Source organism: Trachurus trachurus (genome assembly GCF_905171665.1).
Source record: "Trachurus trachurus genome assembly, chromosome: 22".
In the NCBI taxonomy this organism is placed as follows: domain Eukaryota; kingdom Metazoa; phylum Chordata; class Actinopteri; order Carangiformes; family Carangidae; genus Trachurus; species Trachurus trachurus.
Window position 1 is genome coordinate 29,297,896 of NC_139907.1, and position 23,684 is coordinate 29,321,579.

General features: G+C 42.4%; 1 protein-coding gene across 1 annotated transcript in view; it reads right to left on the reverse strand.

The window, feature by feature from the left end:
- Positions 1 to 23,684, reverse strand: part of eipr1 (EARP complex and GARP complex interacting protein 1) — a 75,616-nt gene that overhangs the window by 16,651 nt on the left and 35,281 nt on the right. Inside the window, exon 6 of the mRNA XM_083998305.1 lies at positions 14,435 to 14,571. Within this exon, the coding sequence (XP_083854431.1) occupies positions 14,435 to 14,571 (137 nt within the window). The remainder of the gene's footprint in view (positions 1 to 14,434; positions 14,572 to 23,684) is intronic.

Genomic DNA, 23,684 nt, shown 5'->3' on the forward strand with positions numbered 1-23,684 from the left:
GCCGCTGGAGAAACTCCTCGTTGTCCCTTTAATAGATAGAACAGCTGTAGAGAGACAGGAAACGGGGAAACGGAGAGAGGGAGAATGACATGCAGCAAAGTGAATCCACCAGTGGATTCAAGCCGGGGCCTCTGTGGTGAGGACTATAGCCTGCTCCACCCACTGAGCCAAACGACCCCCCCTCCGTCTACATGTTTGAATGAAACATTTAAACCACTGCTGCTGTTCTGATATGAGTGGACTTGAAACTGTTGTTGGACTTCAGTTCCACTCAAAATAGCAATTTCATTTTTTTTTTCAATGTAATTTGGAGCTGGGGCCCATGATTTATTTACAGCGTTGCCTCCCTCTCCTGGGTGTGACTGTGAGGTAGAAGGTGTGACCCCGGGCTGCTGGGGGGGGGCGGGGGTTACACCCCGGCTGCTGCAGAACGGGACGCGGCCGCCGCGTGAAAAGGAAATGGAGCAGGAAATTGGGTTAGTTTCGCTCATTCCCTCTTTGTTGTCTCTGTGCAATCCCCTCCTCAAACACACACACACACACACAAACACACACACTCACACTCACGCATAAACTCCCTCGGCCCAGTGGAGAGACCTGGGAATTTTTGTGTGCGTGTTTGTGTTTGTATGAGTGTGGAGGATTAGAGTTGTGGCTGGCCTAAGCCACCAAACACACTCAATCTAAAGTCATCCAGCCAGCGATGCTCAGAGAGAGAGTGTGTGTGTGTGTGTGTGTGTGTGTGTGTGTGTGTGTGTGTGTGTGTGTGTGTGTGTGTGTGTGTGTGTGTGTGTGTGTGTGTGTGTGTGTGTGTGTGTGTGTGTGTGTGATGTGTGTGTGATGTGTGTGTGATGTGGGGCTGATGAGGGGACAGGGGACCTATTACACACACTGTTAGGCGCACACAGATGATAACATAAAACTGGAAAACACATTCCCTAAAATACTGTTATATGTGTAAATACAGAAGGAGATAGAGGTGTGTAAGAGTGAAGCTACAAGGACACACACACACACACACACACACACACACACCTTCCTGGCTTAGTTTGGGTGATAAATCTAACTCTACTGGGGGGATCGACTGGAACACAGACGCTCACAGACACACAAATACACACGCACAAGCACACGATTCCGCGCACCACACTCACACACATACGTCTCTGTTTCTATGACAACTGCTGTGGGGAGAGAGATGCAACTGCTGTGGGGAGAGAGGGGGAGAAAAGAAAAATCGAAAGAGGAGAGCAATCATTTCATCGCTGATCAAAATTAAAGCCTGGCTTTGAGACGGAGCTGGCAGGGAGAGAAAGATGAGAGAGAGAGAGAGAGAGAGAGAGAGGCAGAGAGAGGGAGGGAGAGAAGGTGGGGGGTAGACCACAGATAAAAGTAAGGGATCATTATATTGAGCAACTTAAATGAGTGGGGAGTTGATGAGTGAGGAAAAATATCACAACTGACCAAGTGTACATTTCCTAAATATAATGTTACTTCCCCTTCACTTCATTTTATCCACAAGTTTCCCAATGTCAAAACCAGAAGCTGGTTTTGCACTTCCAGCGGAATTGTATGTTTACATTTCCATGGTTTCAAGTCATTGTGATAGTTGCGGTAAACACATGGATCTATTAAAGCAGAAGTAAGTGATCCGGTGGTTTTGGCTAACTTCCTGTCAGCAGATGGAGTTAGCAGTCCCCGCCCTCGTCCCTACGTCACCACATTCACGTGCATCCCTTGGCTGCACACACAGAGAGGACCGCCCCTTTATGCCGTTCTCTCTCCTCATTGGATAAAGGTTGTAGGATACAAGGAAAGTTTTCTCCTCGGCTTACAGCAGAGCAGAGTGACTGACAGACCCGTGTTTCAGACCAAACACTCTATGTAAGTGATTGCTGTCGGAAGATACAACTATTTTAACTGACTTATATTAACACAAATATTCCGCTTACATATGCTATAATGCAGATTTTTTTAACATGGATGATTGTCCATATATGGTATCCATTGTTAAAAGCTGATGTGATGATCCATGCGTTTTACAGATTTTCATTGGGGAAAAAAAAAATCGATGCATGCATGACTATTGAAACCATGGAAACGTATACATAGAATTCCACCGGAAGAGTAAAAACCGGCTTACGTTTTTGACGTTCGGAAAAAGGTGGATTGTAATGAAAGATTCAGTCTGAATTCAGTCAGTCACACTGAAGCAAACACACCATCACAACAATGCAGCACTGATTTGTGTACAATATGATACATAGATCATAATGGTCTGTGCCATTCGGTCAACAATGATGTCATATCCTCTATGAGCATGTGTTAGTGTGTGACTTTCAACACGTTTTAAGCAAAAAAAAAACCACCTTTTTCAAATTGGTGGTTTTCACCAGCAGGTTATATCTTAACCAGAAGGAGGACTTCAGTCATCAGACATCTGGATGTGAAATGATCACAGTAAAAGCTGAGTAAATGTTAACAGCTCAGCTCCAGCTGCTGGAGACGACCTGACCTTTGTCCAATAAACTCAGAGTTTTAAGGTGAAACTACTTTGTGGATGTTTCTACCACTTTGAATCCCTGTCTGTTTGTTATGAAGAGGAGCACACACACCTCTGAGGGTAATTGGGCTGCCAGTAAAAACACAGTGAATGTGTGATTGAGAAGTTATCAAAGGAACAATGGTTAGTAACTATGTCATGTCACAACTCTTCGATGAAGTCTCTGTCAGTATTTTTAACATTAAACTGCTTCATTCAGCATTTTAAATGGCTGTAATCACCAGGTCTGTTTGGTTTTCAGAACCGTTGACACCTGAGGAATTCATAGCCAGAGGAGCTTACAGTAACGGACAACAACTCCCATGATCCCACAGTCTTTCATGACATCATTACTTTGTCATTAACTTACACTACCAGTTACAAGTTTGGACTCTTTATTTTCACTACTTTCTACATGTCAGATTCAAACTCAAGACATCAAACCTATGAAGGAACACATAGTTACATGTAACAAAAAAGTCTTAAACAAAGCAGAATATGTTTTGTATCTTATATTCTTTGAAGTATCCATATTTAGCTTTGAGGCAGCTTTGTAAACTCCTGAACCTGAACAGTTCCAACAGTCTTGAAGGAGTTCCCAGAGGAGCTCAGCACTTGTTGTCTGTTTTGTCTTCAACATCTCAGTTGTGTTTAGGTCAGGTGACAGATGACACTTTGGTTTTAATGAACACTTTATGTGTTTACAACATAACTCTATATGTGCTCCTTGATGTCTCCAAAAAAAAAAATCCAAACTTTGACTGGTAGTGTATCTCTAGAAGCAGAAGTAGAAGACTGTGTGTAAACCTCAGTCTTGTAACATGATGTCCTAATTCAAGACCATATTTGTTTTTCAGTCTGTAGCTAACATTAATCAATTAGCTAGCTGGCTAAGAAAGCTAATAAAATTTGCTTTATTTGCAAAATTGAGTGTCAATTCATAGATCTGACTAACTAACTCCATCTGAACACCTATGGTACTTTATAAAATGTTGCTACAGTTTATCTAAAGTTACTTTGCACAACAAAACTGCCACTATAATTACTGTAAACTGCATGTGTGCCATGTGAATATGGAAAGCTTGACAGTTGCAGAAACGGGGGCGGAATCACAGATCTAACTCCTTTAATCCAAGGTCTGCAAAAAGCCAGGAATACAGCACAGTGAGAGGGACCATGTAACTATTATGAGGTCTGGTCCATGTCTGCTGGGGGGGGGGGGGGGGGGGTAAAGCACATGAAAAGGTTACAGAAGATTGATTTGACAGTGGCAGGGTTCAAAAGGTCACCATCAAATCAACAGTGGCACATGGAATAGCACTATTTCAAAAACAGCTGACATCTTTTACATAAAGCCCCATATCTGAATGTGAAATACAATAATCACTTTTTGCATAACGGTGCTATATTTAAATATGTGAATAAAATATGATGGAAAACACTTGAAAAATAGTTTACCCTGAGTAGCCTAGGCTATCATTACAGCATGTGGAGGCAGGAGGATGTGTTGGGTCAGGTGCTGTTACAGCCTGTGTGTGTGTGTGTGTGTGTGTGTGTGTGTGTGTGTGTGTGTGTGTGTGTGTGTGTGTGTGTGTGTGTGTGTGTGTGTGTGTGTGTGTGTGTGTGTGTGTGTGTGTGTGTGTGTGTGACTGACTGGATGAGGAGTTTGAATGCTGTCTACTTCTTTGTCTTGTACCAACAGACAGCTGGCTTTTAACCTGGACTGTGAAGGAGCAAATAGCACCACTATCAATCATTTTGCCCTCCTTTACACACTTCTCTCTCTTTCCGTATCTCCTCATTGTGCTTCCTCTCTGTCTTGCTTGTTCTCTGTCAGACTCTCTTTCACTGGCACTCACATGCACAAATACACACCACGGGGGAGATGTAAAGAGTCCATGCTTCACTGCAGCACTGCACTGCTTTTCAGTATGCACCCTGCAGTGCATGGTATGGCTGCAGGCCTGGCTGCTGTTACACGGCTCAGTGTGTGTGTGTGTGTGTGTGTGTGTGGTGGACTGTCCATCCAAGAGGGAATTCGGGGGAGATTTGGTGTAAGAACATTCCCAATGACAGGTATGCCTATCTGTCTGTCTGTCTCTCTCTCTCTCTCTCTCTCTCTCTCTCTCTCTCTCTCTCTCACACACACACACACACACACACACACAGAGAGCAAACGAGCAAACGAGAGAAGGAGAGGGAGAGCTGAATGCCCAGTGGCTACTACATGTCTGTTAGCTAGCCTTTATTAAAAGGCTGTGTGCCAGGGTGCCAGAAATGACACCTAGTTGGTTTTCTTCAAACTGACAGTGTTTTGTTTGTTTTTTTTCCATCATCTGAAGTTGTACAGTATGCACAATGCATGTGTAGTTTGTCTCTTCAAAATCTATTTCCTGAATCCAGACTTTTTCCCCCCTCCAGTCATTAATTCCTCGAATTTTCCTCAAAAAACTGCTGCATCAAAAATATGTCATGAATTTAAGACGATTTCCAATAAAGTTTTTCAACACAAAAGAATGAACTCTGTCAAAGCCCTGCATTAAGGAAGAGTCATTCTGAAACCAATTGTGCCAATTATGGCAAGAAGATTAACTTGTGCCAGTGGACACAGACCCATTGTCAACAGACACATTGGGCCTGCTTGGATTCATTTAGCCTGTAGTCTTACAAGCCACAGAGGCTCCATCTGTGGCTGACTGAACCTGTTCACGTTTTAATCATGTTATGGATGAACTACTTGCTATCGCTGCCAATAGGCCATGCACACCTGTGCAACACCTATGTTGTGAATATGACAACATCTGGTGCTGGCATCTAAGTGTAGTTACTGAGTGTATAGAGGAGCAACTGTTGCTATGTGACTTCGCATGTTATATTCGAGGAGAAAATATAAGAAAGTAAATCTGCAAGCATGTGAGTCTTTGAAATGTCTGTTATTTGAAGGTCACGTACAATAACGACGCATGTGCATGTTTTTGTTCATTCGTTCAACTACTGCTATTTGTAACATGACATGCCTGAAACATGATACAAACACCATTATTAGTCCTTTGTCCCAATTAATGCAGCTGCTCTGCATCAAATCCGTTGTGCCAGTTAAACCAGAGTTCCCGTGTTGGTCCCATTTAATTTGCATGTGTTTTTAACTCATTTCTGCAGCACCACACAGCAGAGATTCACAATATTAAGTCAAAAAGTCATTATTCTGGACATGGATCAAGTTGCAACCTCTGACCCTGAAAGGAGATAGCCTCGTAAACCAGCCTCTCCTGGAAATGCATTTCATTTCACTTCACAGGGAGAGTCTGGCCTCATTCCCCCCGTAAGCGTATGGGTTGGGCGGGAGCTGGGCGGGAGTAGTAGCGTTGACAGACAACCCCATTCAGCCAATCAGCGTTTCTTGCCACCAATGGTGCAAGTTGGTATATCAGACTTTTGCCGAATCCAGTTGGAAGAACAGCGAAAACATCTTTTCCTTCAAGAAACTCAACAAGCACCAACTCTTGCTCTTGTTTAATTGCTGTAATGGATGGTGTTTCAGTAAGAACTTCCCTTATTGCTGTTTTAGGCTGCTACTGCTAGATAGCTCCGCCATGTTTGTTGTGGTAAGAGTCGCGCAGTGTAGTGACTTTATCATCCGGGGCTTTGCACCAGTCGGTCCCTGATTGGCCAACGTGCTGTGTCAATCACAGAAACCTGAGCGGCGACGCTGATTGGCTCAGCCTTCTGAGGGTTTCAGGCCATGAATGAGGCCAGACAGGCTCAGACTCTCCCTGTGAAATGAAATGAAATGAAATGCATTTCCGGGAGAGGCTGGTTTATGAAGCCAACTCTGAAGAAGCAGCAGCTGCAGTTCCTCTAATGACCACTAGAGTCTGGTCCCAACAGTCAGTCAGTCCTTAGAGACTCTCATGTTAAAATGTTCAACTTTAAAGCAGAAATACATTTGTTTACAAAAACAGCATATTCATAATTGCATGTGGGCAAATCTATATATAACGTAAGTTCTGTATGATTGAGGCTGTGTCACTTAAAGTGACTGCTGTTCGTGTTTTCCACATGTCAGCTCCACACATGCCCCACCTCTTTGCCAATTTTGCTTATAGTAGCTGTGGTGAATGGCAATTTGAAAAAGGAAAATATATCCCAGGATAAGTGGAACAGAGACAAACTTATAGATTCAACATGAGGCCAGCAGGTTCTGGGTTTGAACCTATGCCGGTCTTTCTATGTACCAGTTCTATCCATACGTGTCTGGGTTTTCTTGTTCATTCATTAACTGGTGACTTTAAATTGTCCATGAGTGTGAATGAGAGTGAATAGTTATTTATCTCTTATGTCAGCCCCTCTGACCATAAAAGGACAAGAAATGAATGTCCACCAAAGTCATACGTTTCTTCAAAATACTGCCAAGCACCCTCTGACAACCTATGGCAAAAGTGAAATATGACCTTTCAAAAACACAATTAATGAAAAACACCTTGCCTAAAAATCACAACAGCTGCCCTGCACAAGAGAGATTAGTCTCTGAATAATGTAAAAGCCAAGGTACACTGAAAAAGACAGGCTGAGAAGAAGTGAAAATGTGTCAGGTCTTTCCATTAAACACGGCTTTCTGTCCCCAATATCGGAGTGGAGTATTCCATAATTTACATAATGCTGCATATTACATCAGTACAAACTAGAACAGGATCCATATATGTTTTATAAGTAGTATTATCTTTATATTTTTCAAAGCACTGTGTGTGTCTCGGAGACAGGGAGCTAGATACCCTGCTTCTCTCTATGGTGTTAGATAACTAAGTAGATGTGGGTGCTACTGCTGGGCTGTCCTCCCTGTCCTTATTTCAGAGCAGGGCAGCCGTGTTTGAGTTGGCAGAGGGGGTGACAAGCCCTGGCACTGGGGAGGAGAGGGAGAGGGAGAGGGAGAGGAGAGGAAATGAGAGGGGAGGAGAGGAGAGGAGAGGAGAGGAGAGGAGAGGAGAGGAGAGGAGAGGAGAGGAGAGGGGGAGGGAGAGGAGAGGGGGAGGGAGAGGGGAGGGGAGGAGAGGAGATGAAATGAAATGAGAGGAGAGGACGGGAGAAGAGAGGAGAGGAGAGGAGAGGAGAGGAGAGGAGAGGAGAGGAGAGGAGAGGAGAGGAGAGGAGAGGAGAGGAGGAGGGAGGAGGAGAGGAGAAGAGAGGAGAGGAGAGGGGGAGGGAGAGGGGAGGAGAGGAGAGGAAATGAGAGGAGAGGACAGGAGAAGAGAGGAGAGGAGAGGAGAGGAGAGGAGAGGAGAGGAGAGGAGAGGAGAGGAGAGGAGAGGAGAGGAGAGGAGAGGAAATGAGAGGAGAGGACAGGAGATGAGAGGAGGAGGGAGGAGAGGAGAGGAAAGGAGAGGAGAGGAGAGGAGAGGAGAGGAGGAGGGAGGAGAGGAGAGGAGAGGAGGAGGGAGGAGAGGGGGAGGGAGAGGGGAGGGGAGGAGAGGAGATGAAATGAAATGAGAGGAGAGGACGGGAGAAGAGAGGAGAGGAGAGGAGAGGAGAGGAGAGGAGAGGAGAGGAGAGGAGAGGAGAGGAGAGGAGAGGAGAGGAGAGGAGGAGGGAGGAGGAGAGGAGAAGAGAGGAGAGGAGAGGGGGAGGGAGAGGGGAGGAGAGGAGAGGAAATGAGAGGAGAGGACGGGAGAGGAGAGGAGAGGAGAGGAGAGGAGAGGAGAGGAGAGGAGAGGAGAGGAGAGGAGAGGAGAGGAGAGGAGAGGAGAGGAGAGGAGAGGAGAGGAGAGTTTGCTTTGTGTGTACTTTGATGTGTGTTTGTGCGGGTGTGAGGGAACACCTCAGAGGTTGTCTGAGGAGGCAGTGGAGCGTGCTGAAAGGCTGCCATCACACAGCTGCCACACCAACTGGACACACACACACACACACACAGTAAATCGCGAGCAGGCTGCGTTTTCGCACAGGCATGAATGCACAACACCACACACGTAACACACACACAGAAGCAGAAAGGTACACGCAGCAAAGAGCAAACACAGGCGAGCACATGAGCACTTGTCATATGCAAGTCACTTACTCAAACAGACACACACACACGCGGACAAATGTGACTCACTGCTAATTCACACTTGCAAGCTTTCCACTTGCAACCACTTCACACTTGTCCACAGATGTGCACGCATGAACACACACACAAACACACACTGTGCCCTTGGCTGCTGTCTGCGTCAGTCTAAAACCTTGGATTGAAGAAGGCTACAGAGAGATTCTTTCAGTTAATAGCTCCACTGGACAAGAAACCATAGAAACCACAGAGCTGATATTAACAATACCAACATCACCTGGGCTTATCACGTACATGTACAGATTCAGATTGCTCTTTAAAGTATAAGAAAAGACTATTATGGTCTAAGATGACTTGCTTTGTCTAAGTGAAAAACATGTGAACAGGAATCACTATACAAGTTCATCTTTATATCAACATGATATTGGCCCTTGCACATGTCATCAGCTTAACCATGCGTGCTGTATAGAGATGTCAGCCTGGTTACATTTGGCTAAGCTAAATTAAACATGACATGAAGAACTGACAGTAACCACAGCTGCTGAAGCCACTTTGGACCAGAATCAGTTAGAAGCAGCATGCGGCTGTTCTGGATTCAGTTTCATCTGTCATCAAGGTCATTATGATATGAAAAGAACAACAAGATGACATCATGGTAATTAAAGTGCAATTTGAATTTAGACCAGGGCTCCAGACTAACCTTTTGGTAACACTTTACAATAAGGGTCCCTTACTTAACGTTAGTTAGTACATTATTAAGCATTAATTAACTGTTTACAGATATATTAACAATCATTATTATGTATCACTTAGGATTAGAAAACACATTAATTAATGTAGCCTATTAGTAAGCAGTTAATTAATGTTTACTACTCTACTACTAAGTTAGTTATCAAATTTAAAAGTTGAATAATGTTATTAGTTATCATTATGTATGCATTACTCAGCATTAATTTACACATTAGTTTATATATTAATGCTTAATAATGTACTAACTAGCGTTAATTAAGGGACCCTTAGTGTTACCAACTTTTTTGACTAGGAGCAGTGGTCTCTAACTTAAAATCTTAGGAGCACAAGCAGAAAATGTAGGGGCGCACACTGTTAATCCACTTGCAAAGCAGATGTTCACATTTCCTTTCCATTCATGATCCTCACACACATTGACCTGCCACCTGTAAAGACAGATTCAAGATACTTTGTGTCATCTCTTTCCCCTTTCACCAGGATCAAAAAAAGAAGGTAAATTTATTAGCTACACATGCGCAAGTAGATAAAAAAAAGTACTTGCACTATCTCAAATTTTAGGGGCAAAATCCCTCGATTTAGGGGCAGACCGGAGCCCTGTCGACTATTTGGACTGGCCACTGAGAGACAGAGAGAGAATATGTCCCCAATGGCACAAGACACTGCGTGAATGTTTTTTTAATGTTATTAAGATAAGTTTGCTTCATTACGAAACACTGATGGGAAAAAATAAATTGGCAAGTTTCAATAATTAATGGGACACTATTAATTTGCGTAATGTGGCTAATATTAGCAGTGCTATCATCAGCAGAATTCTTTCCTTGACACTGACATTCCTGTCCTTACTGACGTTATGCATTGCTCCAGTCCAGTGGTCTTACGTCATCTGATTATTGTCATTTTTGAAGACCAGCATACTGCCAGTCACCCCCGTTTAGCTGCACATCTTCTGTTCCACTTTCTGCTTCACTCCTTCATAACCTCCAGGTTCTAGCCTGGGGAGGGGGGGGGCTCCACCCACTGCTGCATGGCTGCAACATGCACTAGTTATTTAACCATTATTTGAGTAGCATTTTTGGTGCTAACTTGTAGGGATAGCATTGTTTATTGTTTGGTTGCACATGACTATTATGGAGAGTTTTAAAGGGATAGTTCACCCAAAATTGAAATTTAGTCCTCCGTGGCTTCTCTGAGTTACAGGGGGTCTCGGCGTAGCAGTGCATGTCCATATAACGGTTGCAAATGGATACCAACTGTCAAATTTGGACAAACTGGAAAGAGGACAGACCCTGGTTCCTTCAAATTTGATGATTTCGCTTCCGCTACAAACAAGCTTGAAATATAGACTTATTTAATTTTTTTCGGGACAATTTCGCATTTCGGGGCTTCAATACAAGACGGACATTACATACGAGCAGCATGGAGGTATTTGGATGTTTTTTGGTGTGTCTTTTTGTTACGAAGACAGTTGGTATCCATTTGCAACCGTTATATGGACATGCACTGCTACGCCGAGACCCCCTGTAACTCAGAGAAGCCACGAAAATTTCAATTTTGGGTGAACTATCCCTTTAACTCTCAAACAGTGCACGCTGCAAAGTCTGTATGATGTAAGATGTTCATCTATTCATTTAACTCATCATTTCAAGTCAAGAATATGTATATGTATATGTATATCACAGTGGAATTAATTGTAAATCAGCAAAGCTTCTCTGTGAATTTTGCAAAAATGTTTAGAAAATGATGCACAGGAAGACAGAACAAAACAACCATGCAGCCAAACGGAGAGGAGAAACATAAAGTGGCTCTGGGTAGAAGAACATTGAGGTATTTTATTTGCGTTGAAGGCGGCTGCACGGTGCTCCCTCTACTGGTGCAGGTGTCTGTCCGGATCATGTTTCTCTGATGACTCTCTGAGATGAGACTGTGGTGTCTGCTAACAAGCCCTGTGCTGTGCTGCAGCCCCCCGCCCCCCCTCCCTCACTTTGTGCCCATGGCCAAATCAGCACTGTTGCATCTTTCAAAATAGCACAGCAGGAGGAGAATGGCCAAAACGGAGTGTGCAGGAACTCTTTAATTTATTATACGGCTGATGGGGAGTGATATCAATGATTCAGCTATCTTATCTGGGCTTGTGATGCACATCTTGTAAATATATTCTCTCTCTCCCTCTCTCTCTCTCTCTCCATCTCTTCAGCACTTTGCTGTTATCACGGCGATCAATAGTGAGGTGATTATTATTCCTCCACCGGAGCCCACACATAGACACATGCTGACCTCACTCATCACGTATCTTAGAGGCACAGGGAACACAAACAAAACATATTACACACAATGCACACACACACACACACACAGGTGCGTGCACGTACGCTCACACAGCAAGAGGTTGTGAGGTGGATTGAAGATAACCTGCAGTTACAAGGTTAATGTCTGATGCTACAATGCTCCATGTCAAGCAGGAACATTAGCGTTCCGGCGCCTCGCACTTTATCATGTGTTGAGGAGAGGCACACACTTCATTAGATTCATGTTCGCAGCAGCGTGCTGCAAACAGAATGTGTCATAACACGACGGGGAAATTCACAGAGATTCCCTCCACCAGCCTGAGCAGCACCACAGAGCTGGACACTTGATGCTGCACAATTCACATCAAAATGGTCATAATGTCCAGGTTTCTTCCTCCATAAATGTATAATCTTCCAACTGACAACTTGACAATATTCCACTTATTTCCACATGAATGGAATGTAGTGATTATAGCAGCATTCTAGAGAAAGACATTAAATAGATGTGCTAAAGGTATTAAGAGAAATAATTTGATGGCAAGGGAGTATGAGATTGTGATGGTATGATGATGTTACGGTTTCATGGTATTACTGATTACAGCCCTGAAATGTCTTACTTTGAAAGGTCTGTGTTTAAAAAAACAAAAAACCTACATTTCCATTGGACACAGTGTTTTACTTTTAGTTTTAGTTTTAGTTTAGTTTTAGTTTTTTTATTTGCACATTATAAAACCTGCATAAACAATGAAAATAGTCAAATTAAACATTGTGCAGGAAAGGTAGAAGCCAAAAAAGGCTGATAAAAAACAGTGGTGGTCTTCAGAGTAGGAAGACAGACACAGAAATTCACAACATAAAAAACAGAAAAGAAAGAAAAACAAGGAAAAAAGAAAGACAATGTGTATCAAGTTAAAATAAATAATCAAATAATAACAAAATATATAATTGAATAATTAATAAAATTAAAATAAATGCAGTCTTCTAATGGAAGCAAGAGATAAAAACAGCTGGTACCATAGGAACGGTATGATGGGAAGTTTTTATGGTTTTGAAAGCGTGACTTTGTCATACTGTGGTACACCTTGAACCCTGAAACCGGCCCATGCCTAATGTAAAGAAATGTTGCAATGTCCACATACATTACACATGTGAACATCTGCTGCCAAAATGGCATGAAGCTTTTGAACTAAGACGCACTGACGGCTGGAAGGATGTTGACTCCAGGTTGTTAATCCTGTTACTGTGTTTTACTACAGTGTGCTGTTTTGCTTGATAGTATGTTTTTTTTTTTTTGTAAACACACAACAGTAAAGAGAGGAAAAGTAGAGCAAGAAAGTAGAAATTAGTTTAGCAAGAAAATCTTGCATTAGGATCATAAAGTAGCAGATGTATCAGCATTTCATTCATTCATTCAATTTCAGTACCAAAAAGTCCTAAGGTTCAACAACTGGACCTAGATAGAATGAAACAGCATGTTGCAATTAAACTATTACTGAATACCACATTATTAAATCTGCATTACATGTAAATACCTGCAATACATGTGGAGTCGTCATGGGGATTAGACCGAATCTTGCGCCAAAACGCATCTGTAATATTTTCATTCAGGATGATGGGTCAAATTAAATGCACATTCGTGTGTACTGCAGTGAAATGTCTTGTAATGACATGTTAACACTCACTGAGCATTAATCTGTGAGACTTTAACTTACATGACTCTTACATGACTTTCTTCTGTCAGATTTAAATGTTGGCTGAGGGAACATCTGACTGCTTTTAAGTCAGGTGCATGTGCAAATGTACCAAATAAAAAAGTGTCTTAATACTGAGTGGCAAAGCTTATAGCAAACATGCCACATGTTGTTCTTTTTGATTTCCTATCCTCCATGTAACCAAAGCGCTTTTACTTTAAAAAATCCTCTTCCTGGCGCCAATTTAATGGCTGCCACAATATTATTGAGCAGATGTGGTCTTATCAGCTGGGGCATCTGTGCTTCTGGAAGTTTCCAGGAAAATGACTAATACCATAAAACAGGAGGAGAGGGAGAGGGAGAGGAAGTCATGTGAAATAAACAAATACAATAAAATAAAATAAAACAAACAAACAAACAACAATTTTGAAATGCTCCAGCTCAGCCTGCTCTGGGGCTCCACTAGTGTAGCTTTGCATGACTCACAGTTTAATTAAAAGAAAAAAAAATCTTATTTATCATTTAGTGCCTGTTGTGCAGCCTCTCAGCTGAGTATTTGACTCAAACAGCCCAAATCAGCTCCTGGCTCTTTAAAGGGATAGTTCACCCAAAATTCAAATTTCACTCATTATCTACTCACCCTCATGTCGACTAAGGGCTGGGAGAAGTTGTCAGTTGTCAGTGCAAATCACGCGAGATTTGCACAGACACCGGCAGAGCAGTGAACTGAGACACTGGGAGCTTCCGCTACAAACAAGCTTATAATATAGACTTATTACATTTTTTTCGGAACAATTTCTCATGTCGGGGCTTCAATACAAGAGGGACATTACATACGAGCAGTATGGAGGTATTTGGATGGTTTTTGGTGTCTTTTTGACTCAGGCTGACCTCATGGATCCTTGACTGGGTGACCATTGCTATTTGTATGGTGAACACTAAATACCAAAACAGTGCACTCAAGTAGGAGTTTTGGTGAACAGAGCTGTACTCTAAAAGCATTACAGATAACCTTTAAATCATGCTTATTTAATGTATCAATATCAGGTTTTGCATGAAAGGCACAGATCTGAAAAAAGACAAAAACATATAGAACATATGGAACATTGTGTTATATACCAGCCCTCACCTCATAGTGCGAAGGTCCCAGCCTCGGATAGCTGTGTCATTAGCTGTGGCGAGCTGGCTGCAGTTGTGGTGGGGGCTCCACTTGCCTGAGGTGAACCTCAGCTGACCTTTGCCCTCCAGTGTGGCGGTGCTGGAGACCTGCAGCAACACAGCAACACCTTCGTTAACATCACAATGTCTGTGACTGGATCCGCCAGCACTTTGCATTCAATCAGCATAATGAGGCATTATTAGGAGTCATTCTCTCTACAGGCCACACTCAGGACTACATGTATTCACTATGACTCTTGTAGAATATTTTGGGCTTAACAGGCAGACCAACTGGCTGCAGATTAGCATCATGCTGCAACATGTATGCATACACACTAACATATCTACAGACACTTCCAGTAGTGTCTGACTCTAACTTTGATTTGGTCTGGTTCTGTTGTTTTAAGACTCACAACCAATCAATATCATGGATCACATGACGGAGCCACTCACTGTGACATACATGTATTAGCACTGATACCAAACTCTGCAGCTTTTCAGCTCATGAACCCTTTGACCAGTAGGAGGCAGACATCTTCAGCTAAAGGTTCTGGTGGACACACAGCAGACTGGAGAAGCTGGCAACTAAATGATGGACATTAGATCCAATTCAATAATTAGATTCAATCATTTGTACAGCCATGTCAGACTCATGCATGTTGCCATTCTTCTGTTGCCATGTGTCCTTAAAGCCTCAGACCCAATGGCTGGCTACATAGAAACTATTTCATGATCTTGATATGTATACCAAATGTCTGCTGGTCTACTCTGGTCTAATGGTGCAGATATATATACACAGTGTCCAAACAATCATGGCTGACGGAGACCAACCGCATATGTATTGATTTGGCCAAAATGCAGTATGTAGTATACAGTATGCAAACAAAAGCTAAATCTACAGTATGCAAAACATTCCTGGATGTGGTACTGATTTGGGTAATAGCTCCAGTATCATCTGACCAGTCTACATTGTGTACTGTATCCCACAATGCTGCGCCTCTAATCCTATACTGTAACCAAAGACGGTTTAGAGTAGTGAAGCATCTTTGCCATGTACCATAAGTCATAACATATAACTTAATAAAATAAAATAACATTTTATGTCAGCAGACGGGTTGCTGCCCTGGTCGCTGCTCACACAGGTGGAGCTTCCCTTCTCCAAAAAAACATTGGAGCAAACATCTAAACAGCCGTCATTTGGATAAACTAACCGCACATTGGGGATCTAAACAGTTACTTTCTCGCATGAAAAAATAAAACTTAATAAAGTGACGTAATACCAGCTCTACAGCAGGAAATAAAACAGCTTTTCGTTAACTTGTACACTTTAAATAAATGCATTGCTGCTTATATTTTAGAGCCACCATGGATTCATTCTGTCTGCACTGTAACCTTCTGCTCAGCCAGTCCACCCCACCGACCCCTGGCTCTCCTTCATGTGGTAGGAATCTATATGCTGGATAGATGTGAACGCATATGGCCTAACAGAGGAGACGAGCACTCAGAGTATTGTACTGATGAAAGCTGAATCAAATCAACTTGGTTGAAGCTCATCTAAATGTATTATACTGACTGGAATTTCAAGAGAAAAACATTTAACTGACAAAATGTCAGCGGGTACAGAAATTAGAGCATTTTAAGTTGAGAGACAGTCAGGTTAAATTGCAACATTTAAGGCTTTTGAAATGAGATGACATGCCTGTCACTGGATATTTATCACAGCAGCTACATATATTTCACAGGGCAACAATGAAGGTGAAATTAATCAAAGTCAAAACACTTCAAGGAGTCTGAATTCTAAAGCATTTCACTTCATCAGGCTACTTTAAAACTGGAATCCAATTAATCCATCTGGCTGCATATGGAAATGACTATCTGTCCCTTATACCATGCATCTAACAATTGTAAAAAAGCAGCATCCCACTGCTCCATTTTTCTCCGCTCATTGACTATCTTTCGTTTTTTATCCTGATCTCTCTCCCTTTCCCATTTCTCCCTCCCTCCCTCCCTCCCTCTCCCATCTCTGACTGTTGGAGCAGGGATCATCGATCGCCCCGTCACCGCGCAGCTCCCTGGTACACTCTCATTATTTTAGCTAGAGGAGACAGAGGGAGAGCGAGCAGGAGAGAGACAGGCCAACGGAGCAGAAAGGAAGGAGGGAGGGATGGAGGAAGGGTAAGTAAGAATGACTGAGAGGATAAACGGAAGAAGAGGAAAGGAGTGGAAAGAAAGGAGCTAAGGAAAGGTGTTCAAACATAGACAAGAAGAGAAGCAGGTTTGGTTTGTTGCCTTGATGTAAAATTCCATAACTTTTCAACCTCTGTAAACAAATAAACATTGTGTATCTTGGGTAAAGGTTAAAGGGATAGTTCACCCAAAATTCAAATTTCACTCATTATCTACTCACCCTCATGTCGACTAAGAGCTGTGAGAATTTTCAGTGTCCACCGTCCCTTCTCTGAGTTACGGGGGGGTCCGCGCAGCAGTATTTGTCAATGGATACCAACTTTCTTCGTCCAAAAAGACACACCAAAAAACATCCAAATACCTCCATACTGCTCGTCTGTAATGTCCCTCTTGTATTGAAGCCCCGACATGAGAAATTGTTCTGCCGGTCAGTGCAAATCTCGTGTGATTTGCACTGACACAGGAAGAGCAGTGAACCGAGACACTGGGAGCTTCCGCTACAAATAAGTTTAAAATATAGACTTATTTAATTTTTTTCGGAACAATTTCTCATGTCGGGGCTTCAATACAAGAGGGACATTACAGACGAGCAGCATGGAGGTATTTGGATGTTTTTTGGTGTGTCTTTTTGGACGAAGAAAGTTGGTATCCATTGACAACCATTATATGGACAAATACTGCTGCGCGGACCTCCCCCGTAACTGGACTTTCAGGACTCTGAAAATTCTCACAGCTCTTAGTTGACATGAGGGTGAGTAGATAATGAGTGAAATTTGAATTTTGGGTGAACTATCCCTTTAAGGTTACTGAGCATACTAAGCAGTTATAGACATGGACGTGCACTGATACACTTCCTTAGCTGTGCATGATCGCTGCTTTTTTGGATCACTGGTCTTGAGTGTGACTCACACTCACAACTGTGCTTCTATTAAACACAATCAAGCAGATGAACGATGGAGGCAGACTGACGACAGCAGGAGCTGAACTTCCACTGGCAATCCACATGAAACTAAGTCTGTTTGAAAGTGTTGGTTCTGCTTTGACCCAGGCACAGTGAAGTCAAGTAGCTACACTTTTAGATGATGGTCACACTAAATCACTTTTGACTGCATATATTTATGCATATAGCCCTTCAGTAGGATGCTTTTTATAGGAAAAGAAAGTTCAACATTTAAGTAAAATGACTGTTTCCTCCACCAACCAGCTAAGTTACAGCTTCCTGAGCTACAGGACTAAATAATGGCCAGAGGAGTTAGTCTATGATGTAACAATGAAGTTCACCTTAATTTGACCATATGGATCCGACATGTCTGCAGTATATTTTATCCTAAAAGACAGTGTGGTTAAATTCTGTCATATTTAACATTTGGATCTTTGAATTGAGGCCAAAAGCATGTTTATGAGGTCACAGTTACCTTTGACTAGCAAAATCTCATCACTCCATCCTTGACCACCAGCAAAGATTTGTGCCAAATTTAAAGAAACTACATCAAGGCATTAATGACATACTGCGTTCAAAATGCCAAAACCATATTATGTGAGGTCCTAATGACCCTGACCTTTGACCAGCAAAATAAAACCAGTTCATCCCAATTTGAAGAAGATTGAGAATTGAATTTCTGACTAAATGTATGTGTGCAAGTGGAAAACCCCAAACCAACACACCCCTGGTCGGCTGTCACTGGTGGAGATATGCAGTATATAAAATAAGAATTATAAGGCTACGAAAACCAAACAAATTTTATTTTATAGTGATTATACACTTATACAAATATATTCATGGGTAGTATATTCAGATTTTGCCAATAAACCTTCCCAATTATTTACACACTGGACCTTTAACATGTTAATATTGTCCAAAGAGGTCCAGGTGTTTTTACATACAGTATGTTTTCAACATAGATGTGCCGTTTTCAATATTAAGCCAACTTGTGTGTCATTTTAAACATCTGATGAAGCTTCAAATACAGACAACTAGGGCCCGACCGATATGGATTTTTTGGGGTCGATGCCGATACGATTATTAGGGGGGGGGAAATCCGATAACCGATTAATCGGACAATTTTTTTTTTTTTTTAATAAAGTTTTAAAATTGTATTCATTTAAGTAATATCTATATATAATATATAAATTAGGGCTGCACCCAAATAGTCTACCAAGCACTGGTTGACCAAAATTTCTGGGTCGATTGGTTGCAGGAAAAAAAACCAAACATTTGTAGCCCTGTCTTGTCAAAATTAAGTCAAAATCAATATGACTGAACTGAAAGGCTATAGGGCTTTTATTTTGAAGGGCCAGATACAGGAAGTCATGACACGTGACACTTTTTTGTTGTTGTTGTTTTTTTTTTACAAGGCACGGCAGGTCTCTCTCTCTCTCTCTCTCTCTCTCTCTCTCTCTCTCTCTCTCTCTCTCTTTTTTTTATTTATTTTTTTATCAAAAGCGACTTTTTTCCAATGTTGTTCCAGACGTTTCTGGTTTGTTGACTCTGACATGGAAGCACGTGTCACTGCTGTTTTCAACCATTAGCGGGTGCTGCCGCGAGCCCCGGTCCCACAGCGCACAGTGTCACGGAGCAGAGACATGATGGTCCCGCTGCAGTCAGAGACACGCACCCGCATTTCTGAAAATATCGGCGACAATCGGCGAGTTTTGGCCGATTACCGATTATTCTCAAACGGGCTATAATCGGGCCCTACAAACAACAGAGAAGATGACCCAGTGAATGATACAGGTGGTTGATCATTAAAACTCTGTCCCAGCAGGTCACATTCTTCTTCACAGCTTGTTACAATCCTTTTGAAGTAGTCCTTGTTTTGAGAGTTGGTCGATGTGTGAGAATGGTACACAGACAAGATTTTGGAAAATGCTTTCTGCAATTTCACTGTGGTGAATATTGACAGTTAAGTTTCCATTTTTGCTGGGCTTAAAGTAACTTTACTTTCCCTTAACAGAGCAGAAGCCCAGCGAGCTGTGTGAGCAGCGGGAGGCCTGCAGCAGGAGACTCCCTCTCTGCAGATACACTAATGGTGCAATAGAAAAGCCTGAGCTTCGTGCATCCCAGGTTCCCTGCTTTATTAGTGCACTAACCAAATTAGGGGCCCTAACAAGGCAGCACACACCACACTAGGGGATGCATTCATTTGGGATGCAAGCGGCACTAATGCAAAGCTATCTGTCAAATCGCCATGCATTTATGCTTTCTCTACACACTGGGAGGGAGAGAGAGGGAGAGTGTGTATGAGCAGATGTGCAGGACATGGTGTGTGGGTGTGCCGTGAGCCAGCAGAGATGTTCCACCAGCGATTCTAATTGATGAGACATGCATATGGAGACACACACACATAAAAAACACACAAATCTTACTTCAACAATGCACGCTGGTACGCTTACGCACATGATCCTCTCTTATATATGCAAACACAAACTCATGCAAACACCCACATGGAACAGACGCGCGTACACACACACACACACACACACACAAATCTAGGCCAGACCCATGAGAGGAAAGACACAGCCAAACTGCAGCTGGACACGGCCTGAGATGAACACATCACGTCTGACAGATAGAGGGAACGGAAGAGAAGAGAGTGGGATGAAAGGAGGAAGAGAGGAGGAAGGAGAGAGGGAAGGGAGGGAGATTAGCATTCTCATCAGCACTGGAGGAATTTGTCTTGCCTGCCAAATTCCTTCTCCTCTTTTTTCATTCCCTTTCTCCTCATCAAGCCCACTCTCTTTCCTTATCCACATCTCCCTCTCTCTTTCTCTCTCCTAATCTCCATCTTTCCAATCAGCAGGGCCCTTCATTGCTCCCTAAGTCTCCATCCTCCCTCCATCTTCCCTTTCTCATTATATTCCTCTGCTGCCGTTACTTCCCTCCTCTCCCTTACGTGTTGTCCACTGACTGTGTCAAAGGATCTGATCGACAACACACTCGCCTCACAATGTGGTCACTGCACAGGACACACACACACACACACAGCAGGACATATGTGTGACATTTCAGTACTTTTTCATATTAATGGTGTCAGATTGTTTAAGATCCATTGAAATGATTGCAGTTGTTTTGGCTCATTTAACATAGCAAGTTTCAGTTGTTCATCAGGTCATATACTGTCTTTGTGAGGTGATTTTTCTCCCAGCAGCTCTGCCTACTGTATTAGCTTGTCAGACAGGATGGTATGTATGAGTGCAGTCAGCTATATGCCTGGCCAGCTGAGGAATGGGATGTTCTGATTAACACAAATCAAATTTCAGAAGTGGTGCAATTGTGTATAAACTCATTGCAGGGGAAGAGCTAGACGTATATTACTGTGGGTGGCACTGGCAGATAACTGCAACAAAGGCACAACTGTGCACACTCACAGTTGGTGTCTGTACAGTCTGTGCATTGGCTGGTTGCAGCAAATAAACCCAGACTGTCATAAGTAGAGTCCTGATTGCTCTAAACTTCTTCCAGTCAGCACATGTCAGAATATTGGAGGCTCTTTCTGACACACGGCTTTGTTTTAGCTCTGATAAGTCCAGACCAGAGTCATACCCCATCGACTAATACAGCACTCAGATAAGCTTTGATACTGAGACAATGACTGATTTCTGTTAAGAAACACAAAGTTTGGAAAGAAAATGTTCCCCATACTATTTCACCACCAACAGCCTGGATGGGTGACTCGTTGGAAGTTGGGTCCAATTATTCATGCTACTGATGCCACATTGACACCCTGCGATCTCAGAAATGTACAACAGGCTACTTTGTTGGATGTTTTAAAGGGGACATATTCTGGAAATATCACTTTTTGAAGGCTCTTTAAAGGTACATTGTGTAGGAATTACTCCTATCTAGCGTTGCGGTTGTATATCACAAGCAACTCAATGGTGTTTTTCATGCTGCATTCACGTGAAATTGGGCAGACGGCAGACAGACGACAGCCTCTGCAGGTAACGGCATAAACAAGCCTCTATGTAAACAAGTGGTCCATCAGCACGAGGCAAAACAATACACGTGACAATATGTTGTCATGGCCATGCCGTATTGTTTACCTGACCCACGTTTTACCGGCTTTCTCTGGACTTCTGTGACTAAAATGACATCTGGTTTGTTAGCGACGGCCGTCTGCCCGACTGCAGGTGAATGCAGCATCAGTGTAACGCTCCATTCCTCCTCACTGCGTTACCACGGTGACTTTTCACAGACGCCACCTGGACCTGAGCCGACAGCTCCGGTGTCTCCGCTGAGTTTCCGTGGTTTCCTACCGTCACGCTGCCACTGAACGTAAAAACATGGAGACACCACATGGCAGCCAGCACCGAGCTTACCCGCTCCATGGAGATATGAATGATATGAACGGATAATTCAGAGCTGAAAGGAACACTTCACTTTGTTGATGGGAGTGATTACTGATTAATGAAAAACAGACTTTTGAACCAAATAATCGATTTTCCTGAATAGATAACAGGGGAAGTTACACAATGTCCCTTTAACATATATTTAGATGTTTATCTCGCCTATCGGCCCCCAAAATGTGAGAATTGACAAATAAATCAGTAATTTTCAGGCTCCCTATGTTGAAATCCATGTGGTTTTACGAGCTGTTCCCTCAGTTGTCTTTCAATAATGTAACTAGTTTTCAAATTTGCATAATTACACCCCTACTTGTGAGTACCGGTACCGGTAGAAGGGGCGGGGCAAGCAGTGGTTCATTTGCATTTAAAGGGACAGACATGAAAGCAGCCATTGTGAACAGGGCTGTTTAGAGAGGATGAAAAGAGCTGTGATGTTTGATCCTTGGGGGATTTTAACCAAAGCATGTCACTGACATGTCTTTAAGACACCTGGGAACTATCTGAATTTGTGGTAAAGAGGCAGAATATGTCTCCTTTAAGTTCTTCACACCACTCTAAGACTAAAGAAAGACTAAAAACTCTAGAGAGTGTTGTGCGGGAAAATCCCATGAGATAAGCTCAACTCAGCCCATCTGACACCCACAGTCATGCCAAGGTCAAAGTCACTGAGATCACTTTTTTTCCCCCACATTCAGAAATTTCTCATGAACATAAAGTGAGTCTGTTTCTGTTTCTGTTCGATTTTATGCATTGGTCTGCTACTACATGATTGGCTAACAGGATAACTGCATCAACTAACAGGCATTCAGGATTGATGTCTCCATCTAGATTTCCACCTCTATCTGAATATGACAAGTGGAAATGTTTATTATGAAATGTCTCTCTGACATCAGTTTGTCATCAATGCTAGCTTGAAGCATTAGGAACAAGACTTTATACAGTAGTTATCCAGAAACATGACATGTAAGGTGGGAATGATTAGATTTTATTGATATAAATGCCATTATCAATTCTGCTAATCGATTCAATTCTCTATGGAGTCCCCATCGATTTCTGTGTGAAAAAGGTTAGCCTATACAAGTTTTCACTCATTTTATTCGAACAACATGGACAACTGCTTTAACATCAAATACTGCACAGTGACAGTCGTTGTCTTTCTGAATGGATGGTGCAGTGCAGTGTAATGATGAGCTGGACCCAGTGTTTCTCATTCATTCAGGTGATCTGACAGATTAGCATCACTGCTAAATGTTTACTCACTCAGTAATATTAATAGGCTTCCAATGATTTAACTTTACACCAAACTTTATCTTGGAAATGTTTAGTCATTGATGAGTAATGAAATCCTCACGTTGCTTTAGTGAACATGATGGTCTGTTACAAGCCACTGGCAAATCATGTCAATGAGTTGAAGGAGTTCAGAGAACAGTTCCCATCCCTAATGACAAACCACCACAGTTTGATATTTACATCTCATATCTTATAGCTGTCTGACATTGACATGTTCAAACAATATGGATAATTTCCATTAGTACAAGGTTCTTCCTGCAAATAATTGCAAGGAGACTGCCCCTGTAAAATGCTGAAAAAATCTAGAACTTGTTTTTACAGAAATCATTACTTCCTGGTAGATATAACATTTATAAATGCAATTGCAGGTGTATGTCACTACAGTGAAGCAGTGGTGC